Source organism: Triplophysa rosa, linkage group LG2, assembly GCF_024868665.1.
Source record: "Triplophysa rosa linkage group LG2, Trosa_1v2, whole genome shotgun sequence".
Taxonomy (NCBI): Eukaryota; Metazoa; Chordata; class Actinopteri; order Cypriniformes; family Nemacheilidae; genus Triplophysa; species Triplophysa rosa.
In genome coordinates this window covers 13793783-13815216 of record NC_079891.1, presented here as the reverse complement: position 1 = coordinate 13815216, position 21434 = coordinate 13793783, and the positions used below count along the sequence as shown (strand labels likewise).

The 21434-nt window shown below is 38.4% G+C and overlaps 1 protein-coding gene and 1 long non-coding RNA gene across 2 annotated transcripts in view; one reads left to right on the top strand and one right to left on the bottom strand.

The window, feature by feature from the left end:
• The window catches only part of iqgap2 (IQ motif containing GTPase activating protein 2), a 62407-nt gene extending 42277 nt beyond the window's left edge, over window positions 1-20130 (bottom strand). Inside the window, exons 1-6 of the mRNA XM_057328956.1 lie at window positions 19851-20130; window positions 15269-15368; window positions 5889-6045; window positions 5506-5583; window positions 4476-4552; window positions 1966-2033 (exon numbers count right to left, since the gene is read on the bottom strand). Coding sequence (XP_057184939.1) covers window positions 1966-2033; window positions 4476-4552; window positions 5506-5583; window positions 5889-6045; window positions 15269-15368; window positions 19851-19896 — 526 coding nt within the window. The 5' untranslated portion in view covers window positions 19897-20130. The remainder of the gene's footprint in view (window positions 1-1965; window positions 2034-4475; window positions 4553-5505; window positions 5584-5888; window positions 6046-15268; window positions 15369-19850) is intronic.
• Window positions 11086-13619, top strand: LOC130551396 (uncharacterized). The gene is made up of 3 exons (XR_008962589.1): window positions 11086-11420; window positions 13415-13487; window positions 13583-13619. It is a non-coding gene; the product is annotated as an uncharacterized LOC130551396 (long non-coding RNA).
• Window positions 20131-21434: the final 1304 nt, after the last annotated feature.

The window sequence follows — 21434 nt, the reverse complement described above, 5'->3', positions numbered from 1 at the left end:
GTAAAAGGGGGGTGAGATCTGGTTGGTTACTGACATTCTTCTAAATGTCTTCCTTTGTGTTCAGCAGAATGAAGAAATTGATTGAGGGTGAGTAAATGATAACAGAATTTTCATTTATGCGTGAACTTTAAAGGTTGAAAAGGGACTAGTGTTGTCAAAAGTACCGGTACTTCCGGTCCAAGTCGGTACCTAAAAATAAAAAAGTTGTCGGTACCTCATTTTCATAAGACCCGGTACCACCGACGTACCGGGTCAACCGGGTACTGATGCTCTGTCTGACAGGTTGTCAGTCGGAAACTTTTTATAGACGCAATAAGACGTGATGAGCGGATAAGCGCGGCTCCGATCCACAAGAGATGCGCACAGAAATACTTCAGATTAAAGTCATATCACGAAGAAAACGAACAGAGTTTTGTTGTGAAAGGAGGAAACATCTGGATTTAAGTTAACAAGTTCAAGCGGTAAATTTCAAATTCTGTTCGCGTTTGCAGTCACGGATTGGCAGAAGAGAACCCAAACGCAGGCAGGCGGTGAAGGGGTTAACAAACAAGACTTTATTATAAATACAAAGAAACAAAAACACCCGCGAGGGGTTGAACGAAAAGATAACAAAATAATAAAACGAGCAACAAGACCAAGACTACCTAAACAATAAACTAGACAACACTTTGACAGAAACTAAACTAACACTTACTAAGACAGGACTGGGTTATAGAAACAGGAACACAGGAACAACGACTGGCACGATTCACATACACGACGTAGTACATACACACGCAATGACCGACACAGGACAATGACACATGAGGGTATTATATAGGGAAGACAGACAAAGGATAACGACACGGGGCAGGTGTGGGTAATTAAACACTCAGGGAAAGATAACGAGGAAACGAGAGGAATGGGGCCAATGACAAGACACTGGAGAGAACGTATATTATTGTCAAAAGGACAATAATATGTTTCTCTCCACACATAACCAAAAGCTTTGCCATGGCTCTGCTACAGGACCAAGAAAAACATGACTAAGGAAGCAGAGCCATGACAGTTTGCATTATGAATGTTGTATCATATGTTAAATTAAAGGTTACGTTAAAATAAACGTCCCTGTTTTCGTGTTAATTTGTTAGCGCCAATGCTAATCCAGTCAAGTGTCCTTATTAACCATTTAATGCTTTTATAACTGTAATGGGGTAAAATAAATGGGAGGACAGGATGGGGTTTACAGTACCTATTTTATATAGGCCTATCTGCAATCTATGTGCTAGAAAACTAGCATACTAACTGTATGACTAACAATGTGTATGTCTTGGATAGATAACTCTATTAGGTTTAAAAAGCCACATTTAAACTAAAGAAAAATATATTTGTTGCATTTATTATTTTAATATACAGTTACCTTAATGTAAGTAATCTTGTGTAAATGCAGTATAAAAACTGAGGTTTGTTTTAATATTGCATATGCATGTTTGTTCAGTCAGTTGACTTACTGAAGTTTATTCTATTTGTCTTATACAGCAGCAGACTGAGGAGGATGTTCATCAGCATGAAAGACCCCAGTGAGCACACAACCGTTTCAGCAACAATTAACTTGTATACTTCATGTATACAAAATGGCATTGCTTTCTATACATTTATATTAATAATGAGCTTTATTAATAAAATTGTGTTTCAATTAGCATGTACTGGTGTTTTGCTTTGGTACCGAAATTGGTACCGAGAACCGTGGAATTTTACTGGTATTGGTACCGACTACTGAAATTTTGGTACCGTGACAACACTAAAAGGGACAGTGTATTTTCTTAAAAGAACATGACTCCAGGTGGTCACACATTGTCTACTGTAGCTATGATCCTTGTAACTTGTTTCAATTTAAATTAATTTAAACAAAAAAGTTAAAATACCAGTCACAAATACGTATGGCACCCACTCCTTAGAATGACTCTCATAATTTCTGTTCCATACCTGTAAAATCGACTTTCCCCAACAAGTCCTGGATCTGGGGGGCAATTCCCAACTTATAGAGGTATAAGCTGCACAAAAACGAAAAACAATAAACTGATTATATTATTACTGTATCATAATAAAACAACAGTGAGAGAACAGAAGAAATACCTTATCCATGATGACACATAATAAAGACATAGTTTGCTCAAACATTTCATATAGACTTATTCAAGAAAATCAAGGGTAGTGACAAATTCCAATGTGGTCCAACTGTTCAAAAGCAAACAAAACCGATCACTATGAAGTTTAACACCCTGTCTACACAAGACGCAAGCGACCTGACATAACAAATGCCTTGGTTTTTAATGGGTTTGTCGATTTATAACCTAATCAAAATGTTAAACCAACATCTTTCAAATTTAATATATGTATAATATTTTAACAATGAAACCGGAAATGCATCTGGACCACTGTTTTTTTTTTTTTGCAAAGTGAGATATTGATGTGCTTTTCTTTGTCTGCAAAACATCATAAGGGGTGCAGTTATAAGACTCCCTCACAAGATGGCAGTATGAGGTTGAGCCAGTTCTAGCCTAATTTCTAGGCAGCAATAGAAAAATAGCCTACAGCTAGTGAGCTACATGTGCTGGAAAACGCATTAAACTTTTATCTATTCACTGATTGAGGACAAACAGGGGAGTAATGAATTATTGAGAAGTTTAGAATGCCATGCACTATGTTTGAGAGATAAAGTTTACATGCCCTCTTACCTTTAACCCTTTAGTCAATAGAGAGACAGACACAGTCAGGTGTGAATTTATCCTTTATGCTACAGAGGGGCCAAAGGTTAAGTGGTTTAACTCCTGTAAAAGGTGTAAACCACTACCGCTGACGATGTGTCACGCGAGACTAGATTACAAAGTTTAGAAGTAAACTGATAGCTGTGCTATGCAGACAAATATTTGCTTTCAGATATAGCTACATACCAAGAAAAATGTAAAGAGAAAAATGTAGCCCAAATAGGAAATGTTAAGGCGAAATGTTTCATTTACATGTGAAATGTGCATGTATGTTAACTTTCTATGAAGGGAAGACAAAATATAAAGCAGTGTTCTTCAGTGTGACATTTCTTCATTCCAATGAATAATATTTTACTGTAACTTTAGTCTAATTTGTATATGATTATTATACATGTGGTTTTATGGAATACTATTTGAGGACTATGGGGAATGCATTTACTAAGTATGTATTGTAAAAATGTAATAAATATGTAAAAACTATTTATTTAACATGAACAGAAAAATAGGAATTTATAAAAAATATTACTACTAAATATTGTTTAAGAGGATGTTACTTAGTCAAGTACTTTATTTTGGGTCTTTGCAGTCCCAATGTTGTTTAGTCTCACTGAAGGGGTTAACTGGGGTCAGGAAGGAAGAGAGTGTGCAAGGCAGCGGGAGGAAGCCAGGCAACCCACATACGTACACCACACGCGAGACATAGAGCGGGAAAGCGCTATAAATCATTTACCGAAAAGCTTTCCTGTGGTCATTCATTAGACACATTCCTGTGCATGCTGTCTGCATACGTCGAAATGTTTAGATTTGCATACATTAAGATAGCAGTGAGTGACCTGGCCTCCTAAATGCTTCTTGAACGGTTTTAAATAACTTATATATACTGTCTCAGCTAAACTATAAACTAGATTTCCACATTTTCTGGAGAAAATGTAAGTGGTACTTCTCTATGCAAAATTCACTGCAGTTATTCTAGATAGTGTGTTATGGGTGGTTGCCAGGGAATTGCTATACGGTTGCTAAGGTACAACTGTTTCACCTGTTTAAGCATTCCTTATGAAAACTGTAAATTCATATAGAAACCTTTTTACATTTATTTGTAGTATCCATACATTCAAATGCATCATAGAGAGTACTGCCTAGGTGCCCTACAGAGTAGATCATTGATCAGCTTATATTTTTGATTATCTGCGTGGTTTCCCATTAGCTTTCTTTATCAAGGCAGTTATTTACAGGAAGGGTGGGCAGCCTAATATCTTAACAGTGTGCAGGTTCACACCTCTGATATCATACTTCAGAGCATTCTGTTCTGACAATGATTGCTCACAATGTAAAAGAGAGGAGGTGTAAAAAGAGGCTTGTCTTTGGAGCATAATGGCAGGAATTGTCAGGAAACAGTGACAGGAAATGATGTAAGATCATCAGGACTGATGGGTATGCACCACGGGGGGCCCCAGTCAAATCATTACCTCAGAAAATGGCTACTTTTCTAGGTGGTGAAATTGTCATGACAATAACCACTAAGAGGAAGCAGCAGCCATGCATGCTGATATTTTACAAACCTGTTTGCATACCCGAGAGATCATAAAGCCATAACCATAATCTAACCACCATTTTTATTATTGCACGTTGAAGCAAAGAAAACTCATCCTCATTGTTAAAGGTTCAGGAAAATATTTAGTGAAAAATAAAAATCAGACAAAGACACTAAAGAGAGGCTGTGGGATGTACCTTAGTGCATGTATGCAGTAGATCACCTTGGGCATATTCTTTCGATCATATACATCGGTTGTCTCAGGGTAAAATATCTGAAATAGACAAGCGGCATTAAAGTTCACCCAAAAATGAAAATTCTGTCATGAATGACTTACTCTCTAGTTGTTCCAAACCTGTATAAATGTCTTTGTTTGGAACACAGCGAAAGTTATTTGGATGAATGCTTGTAACCAAACAATTCTTGGACCCCATTGACTACGATAAAAGGAAAAATGACAATGCTAGTCAACAGTGCCCAAGAACTGCTTCATACCAAAATTTATAACAGAATCAAAATGTTAAACGAGTACCTTTAAGATTTAAATATATTTGTAAGACTTAAAAAACAAAATAAATGAAACCGGACCTTTTGCCTCTCGACCTTGCAAAGTGGTCTACAGTACTGTATGTCTAGGTTTACTTTTAACTTTCTACAACACAACTATAATAGACAACAAAACAGCACTAAGTATTATGTAAGCAAGATGCCCATCGTTTCTGTGGCTTTGCATGGTGCACTGCACCAGGTTTCACTTTATACTTGGCTGCAGTTTTTTCTGCCTTTGAGTGAGAGTTACTGCCAGGTACTGCAAACACTGTGCAACTGACAGATTAAGTTAACTGTTACTCATTAATGTCAACAAACATATTCATTAATACTCTTTATTCATTTAGCTAACAACACTGAAAAACCTTCACATTCTCATGGTCCAAAATCAACAGTTGCCACACCCTTTAAGAATGAATGAATTGATAAGTTAACAGCAATAAATATGTCTTACCAGTCATCAAACTGTATTTTTTATTTAAAACATGCAATTCGAATGGGACATGTGGGGGCATTGAGTTCTTACTTGAAAATGAGCAAAATTCTGTAAATTCTCCACTGAGGTAAAAGTCACTCCTTTGAGTGAAAGTGTAGTAAAAGTCACACTCAAAGAGTCAATATGACACATGTTTCAGTGTGTGTGTGTGTGTCTTTTGTAAGTGTGTACTTGTGCCTCACCTTGGGCAAACCCACAGACTCCATTGCTCTTAGCCACTGCACAGTGTTATCTGTATGTCTGAAGTGTAGTCCTGAGTGCTGAGACAAGTGCACAAAACAACAAACAATTAGAGTAGCACATTCCTACACACTTCATTAAACTCCATTTTATTCTGTATTATAAAGCTGTTTATCATAATTATGCGTAATAAAAACAAGATAAATTAGCAACTGAAACATCATTCTCCCTCTTTCGTGAGAATGAGGATGTGAGAATGGGTACATACTATGATGACATCTGTACAGTATTTGTGTGTCTGTATGCATCATAGCAAAACACTGTGTTAAACACATTTGTGGAACCACTGAATTAAGTAAATCTTTTTCTTTCAGTAAATTAGTACCTTATAGCGAGATTGATCCCTGTCATAAATCTTCTTTTCCGACACCAACTGAGGAGCAAAGAACTTGGCCAGTTTGCCAAGGTAGACGCCATTCCGCAAACCGTCCTCTAGCTCTGTGGTAGGAGGCAGCTGTTCCTCCAGACAAGCCTCCATCCATCTGAAATCAAAATGTCAACATTTCAGTGGCTTGCACCAGCACAATATTAGCAGGCTGATGGATGGTTGTTGCTGGTTAAGACACTTTAAAATAAAAGCAAAACACTTCAATGTGCCTTTACCGGATATAATACAACAGATATCTTCTGGTAACAACTGTGTTGCATCAGAAATTACAGATTATTCCATATATATTAAAAGGACATGCTTAAAAAGGAAACACTTCTACCCTACAGCACATCAAATATCCTCTCTCTCAGTATGATCAAACATGAGAAAAACACTGTTTTAAGTTTATTAGACAAGCAAAATATGTTTCAAGTAACAGACATGCTCGGAGTTCTTTAATTTTGTATGTGAGAAACTGTTCAATGAGAGACAAATGACTGCAGGGTTTCCAGAAACCTGTTTTGGTAAAACAGATTCTAACATTTACATTTACTTTTAGTCATATAGCAGACGCTTTTATCCAAAGTGACTTACAAAGAGTTCAGGGAGCAATAAGCGGTATGTCATACAGGATAGCAATAATACAATAGGTGCCAATACAAAGTTACTGGTTTCAACAAAAGCTAGACCACTACTTGTCGAGAGAAAGAGAAAGGGTTAGAGTTAGAGAGTTTTTTTTTTTTTCATTTTTCTGTCAAGTATTCACAGAAGAGATGGGTTTTAAATAGTTTTTTGAATGTTGTGAGAGATGTGTTTGACCGGACCGAGTTAGGAAGAATGTTCCGCCAGGAAGGAGTTGTGAATGAGAATGAGTGGGAAAGCGATTTACTGCCCTTATGGGAAGGCAATACAAGACGCCGCTGGTTTGCTGAACGCAGGGATCTTGATGGGGTGTAGGAGTGTAGGAGGGTGTGAAAATATGACGGTGCAGATCCAGTGATAGTCCTGTAGGCAAGCATTAGTGACTTGAATCTGATACGGGCTTCAACCGGTAGCCAGTGGAGAGAGATGAAAAGGGGTGTCACCTGAGCCCTTTTGGGCTGTTGGAAGACGAGGCGTGCTGCTGCGTTCTGAACCAGCTGGAGTGGTTTGATAGCCTTTGCAGGAAGACCAGCAAGGAGAGCATTGCAGTAGTCCAACCCTGAGATTACCAGGGCCTGGACAAGGAGTTGTGCCGCATACTCAGTGAGATAGGGTCTAACCTTTCTAATGTTGAATAAGGCATATTGGCATGACCGCGTTGTCTTCACAATGTGATCATTGAAGGACAGCTGTTCATCAAATATGACTCAGAGGTTCCTGACTGTTTTGGAAGGAGTGATTGTGGTATTGCCAAGTTGGAAGGTGAGATTGTGTTGCTCCGTGGTGTGTGCCGGAAACACGAGTAGTTCTGTCTTTGCAGGGTTCAGCTGGAGGTGATGCTCTTTCATCCAAGCTGAGATGTCTTCTAGGCAGGCTGTAATGCGAGCTGCTACAGTGGTATCGCCTGGGTGAAACAAGATGTAGATCTGGGTGTCGTCAGCATAACAGTGATACGAGAAGCCATGTGCCCGTATGATGGGTCCCAAGGATGCCGTGTAGATGGAAAAAAGCAGCGGTCCAAGCACCAATCCCTGAGGGACCCCAGTGATCATGTGGTGAGCAGTGGACAGCGAGCCCCTCCGTGACACCCTGAAGGATCTGCCGGAGAGGTAGGATTTGAACCAGCGGAGAGGAGAGCCTGAGATTCTTAGAGATGACAGGGTTGCTAGCAGTATCTGGTGATTGACAGTGTCAAACGCTGCAGATAGGTCTAGCAGAATCAGGACCAAGGATTTAGATTTCGCCTAGGCTAGCCGCAGTGCTTCTGTGACCGATAGCAGTGCAGTCTCAGTGGAGTGGTTTGTTTTGAAGCCAGACTGCTTGTCATCCAGTACTTTGTTCAGGGATAGGTAGGAAGACACCTGGTTGAAAGTTGCCCTTTCAAGTGTTTTTGCAATAAATGGGAGGAGAGAGACAGGTCTGTAACTGTCGGTAGTAGAGGGGTCCAATGTGGGTTTCTTCAGTAGGGGCGTGACCTGGGCCTGTTTGAATGTGGATGGACAGAATTAAGTATCACACAGATGCAATATTTAATCATTAATATCAAATTCAGATTCAAGAATTCAAAAATAAGAAAAAGTTTCCCCAAAAAATGCTGAAAATAACCACATACTTCCAGATCTGTAGTAACTGGAGAATGCCCATTCGATAGCATTCTCAGCATCTCAATAGCAGGTTCTTAACTGGCGCTGGACCCACCTGAAGCAAGCAAACTGAAACCTTCAATTTTTGCACCCAGTTCTGAGCACACCTAAGCTGTAAATGTAAAAACGGCCAGTCAATGTATCCACCCTTCACCAGGGCAGCCGCTAACATTCATGCGCTCAAAATTATAATATTTCGAGGACCCCCTGCGACAACATTCCCAAACCGCAATGCCCTTTATCAAAAAAACAAAGTCTCCGTCAATCCAGTGTTTATATCACCTCCTAATCAGAAAAATAATCTGTTTTATTGATACTGTATAGTTTATCCGGCATAAGGGCTCAGTCAGTTGTAGAAATAACAGGTCTGGCTAGGTAAGGAACATTAATCTAGTACACTGAACAAAGTTAAACTATGTTTAAGTGAGTCAGTTAAAATGTCAATACTATGCTGCCGTTTGCAAAATTTGGTTAATCATTTGCAAAGTGACTCCTGAGTTGTGTAGCTTAGCAGAGTTCATTCCGAGACCTTAAGCATAGTCTGGAGTTATTTAGATTTTTAGGGTCAGGTGAGGTCAGAGATGCAACCTGCAGTGATTCTTTCTTTACTGATTTTGTGAAGGAACCATGAATCTTCATACACATAACTTGAGCAGTGGATCTAGTTCCCAGCATTCCCAAAATAAGGAAAAGTATTCTTTCATTTATTTAACTGATTATTTCATTTCTTTTATTGTATGAGTGTACAGCACAACTAGGTGGAAGTGCCCTATTATGGATCTATTACCCTCTTAGATGGCTACATGATGACATTTCTTATATCTGATGCTTTCTTTCACATGGGCCAAGTCTACATTCCTCAAAAGTGCATCCACCTCTTTAGGTTTATTTAATTAAAGACAACATAGATGAAATGACAATGGCAAGGCAAACATTCTGTCCAGACTTGTGTCAGCAATTCCCCAGCCTCCCACAAGAACCCGCTCTCTATAGACCAAATGCTTATGGCAGCATGCTTTTGAATAGACAAATACATTGATGTATATACTGTATAATATATATATATACAAAGACGCAGCATCATGCAAAGACATATGCAATCAGTTAGTGATGACTTTGCAGAAACAGTCTTTTCTCAACTGAATTTGAGCAGAAGAGCAAAAACTTCCAGCCCTGTGCACACCTCTCAGTGTCCTCACTGCACTTTGCCAACAATACAGGCACCTGTTACACTGTCCATGAGAGATGTTTACCGGCCTGAGGCTACTCTTTCCTGTGATTGTTAGGCTACAGGGTTTCAAACAGAGCTGAAAGAAACATTTAAAGCTCACCACATGGGTCCGAACAAACATGTCGGCTAACATGTCGACTGATGAGATTTACATACTGTGCATACAAAAACTCAATCAAGTGTTAAGGGTGCATGAAAGCATGAATGATTTTGAGACTATGACAACTAAATGCAAAAAAAAACACTGTGGGATATTATTAGTTCAGCTGGGGAAAGAACAAGGAGCAATAAAAAAGCCAGATATACCATTTAGTTTGGAAAATGAGTTTACTGTCGGATGAATAGGATGACTCCTGAGGCACAGAAGTCATTATCCTCTTTGATGACTTTTCATCTATTTATCTGTCTGTTATGCTACTGAATTTAACAACCTAATGGATCTGTACGCTGCAACTGTTTGGATGACAGGGCAGTTGTGAGCATAGTTTATTACAATGGAATACACCACCAATTATGATATACAGTAAGGGGAAGGACAACTCACTTAAAGTGATAGTTCACCCCAAAATGAAAATTCTGTCTTATTTACTCACCCTCTTGTCATTTGGTGAGTTAATGATGACAAAATTTTTATTTTGGGGTGAACTATCACTTTAAAGGGGCAATGAATTAAGACTTCAATTTTAACCCAAGCTTTTGTTGTAAGAGGGAATCGTATTCAAGCGAACATCCTGTAAGTTTCAGAACTGAAAATGCTCGTTACTGAAATTACAACTGTTATTGACACCAGGCTCAGCGAACACCAGGTCCTGGAATGCACCTATCTATGACAGGTTGAACACCGCCTCCACAGAAAAATATCAACGACTACTTCTCTAGCCCCGCCCACTGGTTTGCGAATGACTTTAGCCACACATAGTACACACTCCTGCATTTGTGCTGATTGACAAACTGGTAACCATAGCAACATATTTTTCGGCTAAAGATTTGTTTTGTCTGTCAGTTTAAACTAAACTGCTGATATGCGCTGTGTTGTGTTTATGCTCGGAAGGCTACATCACACGGTGCTCTTTTGCTGTGTTGCCATGTTTGTTATTAATAAGCGCTTTATGCTTGTTGTTTGGTCTTAGATCAAAAAGCCTCGGTGTCATGGTCCTGCCTTCATGTTCATGATTTTCTAGTCTTGTGGCAGGATCATGACAGATCCCTTGTCAGGGCTCTAGAGTGTGACTACATGTGACCTAATTTCTCAATGGTGTGACTAAAAAAATCAGAGGTCGCACCGGTGCGACCAGCCGTTCGAGGGAAAAAAGTCTCTGCAAAAGTCTCCCTGTGGTTCAACAACAGACACATTAGGCCCATATCGTGGTCTAAACCAATCAGAGATAGTGAAGGGCGGACCCCCCTCTGATTGGCCGTGGTCCAGATAGTCCTGTATGTGTGTGTACGTTTGAAAATGTTGTGCTGCAGTCGGACAGAGAGGTGAGTAGCCTAGGCCCGTCAGATAAACAGAGTGGATGTAGCCGTGGATGATGAGAGAAGATGAAAAGAACGATTGACAACTTTTTCGATAAGAATGTTAAGATAAGGCCTGATCCGTCCGAAAATCATAACCAATGCTCTGACACGCTAGACTGCGACTAAATGGTCTCATTTTGCGACAAATTTTCCTGCCAGTGCGACAAGTTTTTCTTAATGGTCACACCAGTGCGACTGTCAAACTGATCAATATATAATTTTTGCGTATTATAAATTTAATGCGCAGAAATGTTATATTGCGCAAGCTGCGCATTCAGTCACTCATTTTAGTCTCCCCTCCTTCAACCATTCCTTATCTATCAGTGCCCCGCCCCCAAAGACGTAATTCGCGGGTCACGGGTAAGAGGCGAAGGACCGAAAGAGCAGACGAGTGAAGCGCTCAATCTTGCAACTTAAATAAATATGCAGAATACAAGAATTTCCCCTGCTAAGGTACAAAACAGCAAAGATAACGAAATGTGTTGCAAGTATTGTATGCATGTGAAGCTAATGCAGGAAACACGCGTTTAAACTTTAAGCACTGAACTATTGTATAAAGATCTCAAACAATACTGCAAAGCATACAAAACGTTATACATCATGCTAAATACTATTTATTTGTGAGTCGCTATTGATAGAAGCCAAACGTGTATCAATGCAGCTTTCAGGAAGAATAATCACTAAAAGCCTTCAGGTCTCGCGGGTTGTTTGAGATATGCGCGCGCCCAGAGAGTCAGAGCACAAATTACTAAACGGAGTTCTCTTTCACGCCTTCTTACTCTGAAACGGACATATTAACACAAAATAACCTAAAAATTCCCATATTAACAAGAAACCTTGTAAAGGTATTCAGTTTGTTTCGTGACCAAACAGTTGGGAAACAAAACACTTGTTCCTGTATATTGCGCAAGCTCTTAAAGGGGCAGCAGCATAATAAAGATCTCTGTTTATAATGTTCATCAAACAACAACGGACGGGCCCAAAAACACTCACTGATATTAAAGGAATTGTGTTCTCTTATAGGAGTCGTTCACAACAAATAAAGGAAGAAAGTAGCTTTAAGAAAGATGTGCTTTAAATATGGTAAAGTGTTGAAAGAGAGCTTATATATACAATAAAAATAATTCAATCATAAACAATGATTTGTATTAATTTCTAATTGATTTATTAATGTATTAAACACATTTTAATGAAGTTTTAGTGATTCTTTTTTCTTACCTCACCCCACGACTCTGGTGCTATCAAATTAAGGGCTGGTGCCACCAACTGAATAACCACCTCTCTCAAGTGTTAGTCTAGAGCCCTGCTTTCTTGTAGAATTGTGCTTCAAATAAAGAACTTTATGTTGACCAGATTGTTAGTTAATCATTTACAAGTCAATACTGCCTATATCGACTGCGATTTAAAAAAAAGTGAACTTGTAAAACTGCAGTGTTAAATGCGATGCGGTCGAAAATTTGGGTGCACCTAACTTTTGTGCTGGTGCACCTAAGAAAAAAAGTTAGGCGCACCAGTGCAACCAGTGCAACAAGTTAGTCTAGAGCCCTGCTTGTGTTTAGTGTGAGAAAGTCATGGTTTGTTTATTAATATGATATATTAATATTCCATGTGCTTTCTCGTGTCTCGTCATTGACCCCGCCCCTCTCGTTTCCCGTATTGCTTCCCTGCTGTGTTTCATTACCCTCACCTGCCCTGTGTTATCATCCCTCGTTTGTCTTCCCTATATAATGCCCTCGTGTCTATTGTCTTGTGCTCGTGCATTGTATTTGATGTAGCCTGTGTTTACTGTGTGAATTGTCCTGTGTACTGCTGTGTTCCTGTTTGCTGTGAAAACCCCAGTCAAGTTTAGTAAGTGTTTATGTCTACCTTGTCTAGTGTTGTTTATTTTCAGTTTAGTTTTAGTTAGTCTATGTCCTGTCTTTACCCTGCTTGTCTTGTTATACCCCACCGTGGGTCTTTGTTTTGTGTTTATTGTTTAATAAAAATCCTTTGTAAACCCCTGAACTGCTGCCTGCAATTGAGTGTGTTCCTGACACTCGGCACTTAGGTCTTAATAAATGGTCTGTTGCAGATTTTAAGAATTTTTGGTCTTATAAAATCTATAAACAATTTGCATTTTAAGGTTTGTTTTTGTCTTGTCTTTATTTGCTTATTTTTTCTGTGAAGATCTGGCAACTCTGTCACTTTAGCGAAGGGCTCTCTTGAGCGGCTAGCCCCGTGTCATATGTGCAAAAGTGAGGACTTCTTTCACTGTTATTTTTATTTAGTGTGACCAAGCAACAAACATGCAACATGGTGTCTAACCAAATTCACAAAAGGCTCCAACTAAGTTTACAACGCAAACTGCTATCCAATCATAGCAGTGGACGTTTACTTCCAAGTCTTCAATGCGGCACGCATTAATAGCTGCCTGTGATACTTAAAGGTGATGTCTAATGCTATTTCAGGCATTCTGACTTATTACACTGTGGAGCGGTCACAGCAATAAAAGATCCCGGCCATGAGTCGGAACCACAGGCGGTAAGTAAAACTGCAACTTGCCTTGAAGAGACGTTGCATATACTGAGTGACCAGAATCGTGGCAATAACACTGAATATAATTTTTTCTTAAACAGGATTGGTTCCCATTTTCCAGATTTGGTACTAAAAGCAGACCAGCAGCAACTTACATCCTGGAAATATGATGAAGGAAAAGATGTTACTGGAGCACTACTCTAAAGAAATTACACATATAATTGTGCCTAAAAAGGAAACAATGACCCTTAGACCCTTAACATCTAAACCAAAATACACTTTACATAAACTCTTTTCAAATACCCTTAGATTTATGGTATCCATGTGACCCTTTAACTAACAACTGATCTGAGGTTCGAGACACACACAATGACAAAATTAGAGATGGAAAAAGTTTCCTAACTGGATCCCCGTATCTAAAATAACACATGCTTTATTTGCTTAAGTCAGCAGGTACAAAGTCTCCCAGTCACAGGACTGGAAATAAGGGGTGGGTGTATGTGTATGCAACAACAAATCCATAGTATCTATACACCTAGGTATACACAAATGTATAATTGTATAAAGCAATACCATTTATAACTAGATAATTATTAGATAGAGTTCGAATTAAAAATCTAAAGTTTAATTTCCAGTTTTAGGGAAAAGTGCTACAGCTGCATCTTGCTATAAGTTTACTGACCTATCAGAGTCTATCAGACTACATGCTTATTATAATGATGGAAACAATAAAAAAATCAAAGTAATTTTGTACAATGTTGAAATTCTTTCTCCTATCCCATCTTTATATTTAGAGATAAACTGAAGTTGTCCATACTATAAAGCGATTAAAAGTGGTGCTTCCTGATGTTTAAGTGGAACAAAGAAATAACAAGTGTAGTTTCGTTAACAGGCAGATTAGCGGCCAGCATCATAATCCTGATCCAACATGACAGGATTCCAGGAACAAAGGCTTGCAACAACAACGTCATAGTCCCAACTACTCTGCCAGGAAATCAAGGACGTATAACAACTGATTCATTACTTAAAAAAGTAACTTTTTAGTTTCACCATCTTGTCATCAAAGGAACTGATCAAATTTTCAAATGTTGAGAAGTGAAGTGAGCATTGAACGCCTCATCTCATTTCAGAACAATGCATGCTGTAATACTCCCTCACATTCTTTTCTGCTTTCATCAGATGTGGGTCAAGTTTCCAGTGATACAAATGACCGCTGATGCATTTAACTGCTCTCTCTGTCTTGACAGCAAAATGAATACCAGGCCTGACTATTGAAAATGTACTAGACATGCACACAATATAGTGAGCTCATAACCTGAGAATTTTTTTGAGAAACAGCTGTATTTACGTTGCATTCTGAAAGACTTGTCAATGTAAAGTGACTGGATAAGGAACAATTCGCATGGGAAATAATGGTTCTGGCTTTGTGAAACCACACTGAATAGTGTGCTAACAGCGATAAAAAATAGATACCTTGGGGAAAATACTGTCAATATTATACCGTACTACTGCAGCACAATATTTTCCATTATTTTCATCAAACAGAAACCATGTGCACCTTTTGTATTGCTTCTGCCTAAAACAATATTGACTGATAACAAATAGGCTACAGATTCACACTATGAACACAGCCAAAAGCTAGAAAGGATCCATTCACATAACAATCATCATTCCATGTCTACAGTGATGAATCTAATAGGTTTATCAGGTCCTATGACTACAGCGGGACATCTATCTGTAGTATGAATAAGGCAAAATAAGACAAAGTTTTTTCAACTTTCACTCACTGTTTGGCTTCTTCTAGGTGACAAAGGTATTCATAAGCAATATTCTGTCTCCTCCTCTCATCCATTTCCTCTGCCGACAGCCTCTCATCATCCACAATGGCTGTGGGAAAAAAGGGAAAAAATTGTAGTTGGAGAATACAGCACCCTACAGACAGAATTTTTTTTTCCATACTGGTAAAATAACACATCAGAATGCTGAGCGTGACATTTTCCTTCACAGGTTAATCAGCTTACTGTACCACAGCCAAAAAAGCAACCAAAAGACCAGTTTTAATGTGAGTATCTTTTGTGAAGGCTGTTAAGCTGTAGTTTCATTCAATTATGTATTCAAGCTCATTATAATATGGCCAAATACAGTATATAAAATTTACAGTATTACTAAATGTGATGACATTTTTGTTTTAAAAATCTTCAGGATATTAAAAAATAATTAAAATCAACCTTCATTTTGAAATGTTTATTTCTTATATTAAATACAACACCGTTCTTTTATCACTTGAGTGACCAATGAGAGCAACCAAAATATCTTTTTTATAAGTGTTTCCTGGTATGTACAAATTTCATTTTGTGTGAAGGCTCTACAGATGTTGAGAATCTGTGCGTCACACAGCCAATGAATTGACTTTCAGCAGCACTGGACTTGAAAAAGTGCTCAAGCAATAATTATGAGATGAAGGAAAAAAACTGATTCAGAAACACATCACTATAAACCCCTGTAAATTCTACCAGTCAAAACATTGAATTGGTGTGTGTACTTGTGCAATTGACACAATGTGCACATTTGTAGTGTAAGACACTACATTCAGAAATAACCAGTATCTCTTTCATTGCTGTCAGCAGAACATGAAAGTATCTAGGGAAAGTATATATCTACTCTCAACTCTCAGTACTGTGAAACTGTTTGCGGCTACCAAAAGCTGAGCATTACTTGCTACTGCAGTACATACCCTTTCTGCCTCCATTTTCATGACACTAAAAACCAGCCCACTTCATTTAGCAGTCAAAGCAACCAAAACAAACTGCTCCAGAAATGGTGTATTACTGTAGTATAGTCTCAGAAGGTCAACTACACCTTAATTTGACACATTTTACGCATTAAAACTACACATAAAAACTATGGACTAACTTAAACGTAACTAGGAATTAGCCTATGTTGTGACTAAACCAAAGTAATGAAAACTGCATTATATTTTATCTTCAGTATATGTGATCCCATTAATATTACAATGGGTATTTACGGGCTAGACTAACATTACAGAGAGGTAGCAATGAAATCCTCAGATCTATTGTCAGATCTTATGCTGGTGCAGTGCAGAGCCCTCCTGGTGCATGATAATGCCCCGCCTCATGTGACCAGAGTCTGTAGGTAGTTTCTGGACGATGAAGGCATTGATGCCATTGACTGGCCCTCACGTTCCCCAGACCTAAATCCAGTTGAGAACCTCTGGAATCTCATGTATCCGAAGCCATCAAGTAGCACCATAGACTGTCCAGGAGCTCAGTGGTGCGCTGATCCAGGTCTGGGAGGAGATCCCCCAGGACACCATGTGCCATCTCATCAGAACTCAGGAGTATGCCCAGACATTGCTGGGAGTTCATATGGGCACATGGGGCCATGCACATCACCGAATAACATTATGAGTTACTGTTGTGAAATTCAAACAAGTTGAATGAGCCAGTATTAGCTTCACACTGCATACAATACACGCAACACAATTTGTTATCGTTGCTGTTTTGTACCTTGGCCGGGGAAATTCTTGTATTCTGCAGGCAAAACATGTTTATTTTAGCTCCGCTGTGTCGGTCCTTCCGCTTCATCATCAATAGCATTAAATGCGTCTCTTACCACAGCTCTGCACCCGTGCATATTATGTCTTTGGGGGGGCACTAATAGATAAGCGAATGGCTGAAGGAGGAGAGACGAATTGGAGTGACTGGATGCGCTGCTTTTGCAATATAACATTTCTGTGCATTAAATTTATAACGCTCAAAAATTATATATATTGATAATCAGTTTTGCAGTCACATGGTTGCGACCATTAAGAAAAACTGGTCGCACCGGCCGGAAAAATAGTCGCAAAGTGCGACCAATTTGGTTGCAGTCTAGAGCCATTTTAATATTGCAGTTTTTCATTGATTCACACAATGACGTAATAAAAACTACTCTCTATTAAAAGAGAATGAATAATTGTTGATTATTTATACCTATATAACCATTTTAAAAAAACTGGATGAATTTTTCTTTCCCGGCTCAGTTGTAGCTCCAGAAAAGTTAGAGCTATTGAACTTTAACTCAGGTGACCACTTGCCCCCCGGTCTCCCCATATACTGTGTATCTTGCTGGTCTGATAAAGCTTGGTTGAAACATCAATTAAATGGTAAACTACGACACCTATTATGACTCAGCCAAAGCTTGTTCAGTCAAAAAGTAACCTCCAAAATACCAAAGTAAGGTGGTACCTATAGGGAACCTATGACGCTGTGACCGGCAATGAAAAGGCTCAGACATATTTACATCAGATCAGTCAGAGCACAAGGCTGTGTCCAACTACCAACTGTTTTCACAATCCTCACTCATCTAGTAATAATTAATCTTGCTGACACACGATCCCATGCTGGCCTTTGTTCCAGTAAATGAGATTCAATTCTGTAATGACAAACAGCTCTGCAAATTTCTCACCCTGACGCACAGGCTCGGGCTTGCCTGTTGCCAGCCTCTGTGGGGCTTCATTACGTAGGCTTGCCTTATCACTTTTATCTGTCCCAGTCCCACAGACAATAACCTCAATATTTTGAAAACATGGCAACAGAAGTGGTTTCTCGTTAAAATAACAGAGCAATCTAGGTGTGAATATAACAATATGAAGATGCAAGTGCAAAGTACCACTTCAGACAAAAATATTGTAAATTGTGCCAGCAACTACACCACCATTAATTTTGAGAAGAGGTCACAATCCCCACCAACCACTTTTTGAAATTTCTGAAAGTCTGAGAAAGCCACCGGGGTGAGTAAATACTTTTTTGTTTTGTTTTTGTGTGTTTTCCTTTTTTGTGTGTATTTGTTGTATTCTGTATTGTATTCTGTACAGTATGTGCCATTGGGACCCCCTTGAAAATGAAATGTTACATCTCAAGGGGCTACCCTTTCAATAAATTTCAAATAATGACAAAATAATCAATTTTTGAAAAGAACTTTGTCTTTATAATGAGTGTGAAGGTCTTTAAATGAACTGCAGCCGTCAAATCATTCACATCAGTTCACGCCTACAGTACATGATAATAAGTTACTGTGCAGTTCTACAACTATTTCCATCCTTGTTTCACAACTATGATGTCATTTCCTGTACTCTGACTGTCAAGGTTAATACTGTTTTAAAATAAACTCTTCAAAGGCCTCAGACACATCATGATGCACGTGTCAGATTTTCAAGTGAAGCTGTAAAATTTGGTCATAGAATGGAACAAAGTGGGATGTTGTCAAACAGCAAAAGGCAATTGGTATTGGAGTACTACTGTTTGTGGTGTAAACATGTCAAGCATAAAAAAGTATGAGAAAGGCTCATATCTAAAAACATGCTTTTGTCAAAACAATTTAGGAAATACATAACAATAAAGCATATGGTAACACCCTGGTAGCAGTATGAAACCTATCACCAGTGGCCTTGTCATGAGTTTAGGCTGGACTGCAACATGCATGTCAATGTTGACATAAGTAAAATACTCTTTACATAAAGAGTGGGCAAAAAGTATATATCTAGTACATCTCAATAGATAGACATGCTGGTGATAGACTTAGTTATTTTCAAACTATCTATTTTTGATACACAACAAACCAGCAGGTTATGGCAAAATCGATGTGTTACATAACTTGAGGGTCACAGTTTCTACATCACTCACATGTCTTTCATGATATCTGTAACCAGCAACAGTGTGTGAGTGCAATCAATTCTGCAAAGATAAACTCCTCAAACAGAATTCCTTAAATATTTCAACTGTACCAAGTGTCAGGTGCTTTTACAAAGGGCAAAGGTAATGTTTAACAGGAGAAAACTCTCTCGGAGCTTCCCAATGAGCAGGCCACAGCATGAGATCTTATGCCAAGGGTGCACAAGCAACTTTCTGGGACAACGATATGTCACAGAAACATCAGAGATTCACCTCAGGACAGAGAGAGAGAACAAGGAGAATATTTGCAAGCCTCAAACGACATGCTTGCACTGAAGTGCACTGTATTTCTAAGTTTTGACTTAATCGTGACAGACTAAAAAGGTACATAATCGGCTATTGAAAGACCCTAACAGTAGACCAATTCTGGTTGTTAAATATTAAATGATATCTGTTCTGTATCAAGGCCTGACAACACATATCACACACTTAGGCCTACCACATAATTTGTGTGAATGGCAAACCACCACCCAAACCATCCACGCACTGATCACGGGCGATAGATATTGGTTAAGTACCACCTATTCTTTTGCCAACAGCCAAGCGCGATGGAACCCAGTTTATTCAAGTAACAATATCATTCATGCATGTATTTTTGTGTGTTTGCGCACAAAATAGTTGACATTGCGCTACTTACATCCATATCGTGGTCTGAGACAGTTTGCGCCGTCTTCATGGTACATCCTGCTTCAGTTCGCGTGCCACTGAAACTCTACTGATCAAGACACAACCATACGCTGCGCTCGGACTTCCCTACACTTATTTTAAACTTCTTTCCGCTGTGTCAAGAGATGATAAAACGAATTGGTCCTCTTGTCAAAGCATTGGTCCCCAGCAAAGCACCGTTCCCACTGCCATCAAGCGCTGTCGGTTACTAATTCTCTTCCTTTGCCTGTCAACCTGGTGAAACCCCTTTGAGCTCATTTGAGCGCTGCCTGCAGCAGAAGACTGAATGACGCGGCTCCACCTGCTGGTGCGTCACGCCCCTCCTGACCTAAGGCACAGTCAAAAGTGAGAAGTTGAGGCTTTTAGTCCACAACTCAAATCCCCTCTGCTATATTTCTTAGTCAGATATTATAAACACCATCTACCTTAAACTATCAACAATTCAACCAAGTAATACTAGAATAAAATCACATAAATTTCTCAAGATCATGCTTTAATCTGTTTTAAAATGCCTTTTTAGTATCTATAGAACTGTAATACAGTTACAAAATGCTTAATGTATCTTACTGTTAACTGACGTTGGGCTATTAATAATAAATTAATAAGTTATATTCCATAATTATTGTGAAAGGAATCATTTTGCATGCTTTCATTCATAAACAAAAATGACAAAATCCATTAAAAATCTACCCATTATTTTGCCTAGAATTCAAATCTGTAATTGCATTCCTTTTTTATTTACAATACTACTAAAAATGACAAAAATTACTATATTTTTGTTACATTAATCAAAGTTTATTTAAAGATTGTACTTCATTTATATATGTAATGCTTAACGCCAATCTCAGTTATTGTACTTTTTGTTGCATTATTATATCAAATTTGATCATATTTGAGGTATTAACCAAACGTTTTGCCTGTTAAATGTAATATTTGTTGGATTTTATCCTGCAAAACAAAATAGACAACATTTGTTTACCACAAGTGTTATCACATGACGCATATTTGTAGATTAGGCTACCTGCGAACCTTTTCATTGGAAATAAGATTAAAAAGAACACTTTATTAAGCATAGGAGTAATGTTTTTAAATGACTAAAAAAAGTCTGTAAAAAAGTACTGACTGGTAGTATACACACCGCCTGCAGATGTCAGTATTGAACTACATTTGAAGAACTAATGATGTGATTTTTAGAGAGATTTTATGCACATAATCCTAATTATTTGCGTTACCATTATATGTATTATGAGAAATGAGAATTTGAGTGTGAATTTTTGCCATGTCCCTGCCTGCCCCTATTAAAAGAAATGGTATTAAATTATAAATATAGCAATTCTTCTTTATATTTTTCTTTTATTAAATTGACTTATTTCAAAGCATGTTTTGGGGGATATTGCGTTTAATATTTTGTTCCTGTGTCATTCCATTTTTTTCTTAATTCTTACAGTAGTAGGCAATTTTGCTGTGCAAAAAGCAATTCATGACTAATCTAAGTCAAATGCCAAGTTAATAAAGGAGATTAGGTTTTACAGCTCCTTAATTTTCTTTTACTTTA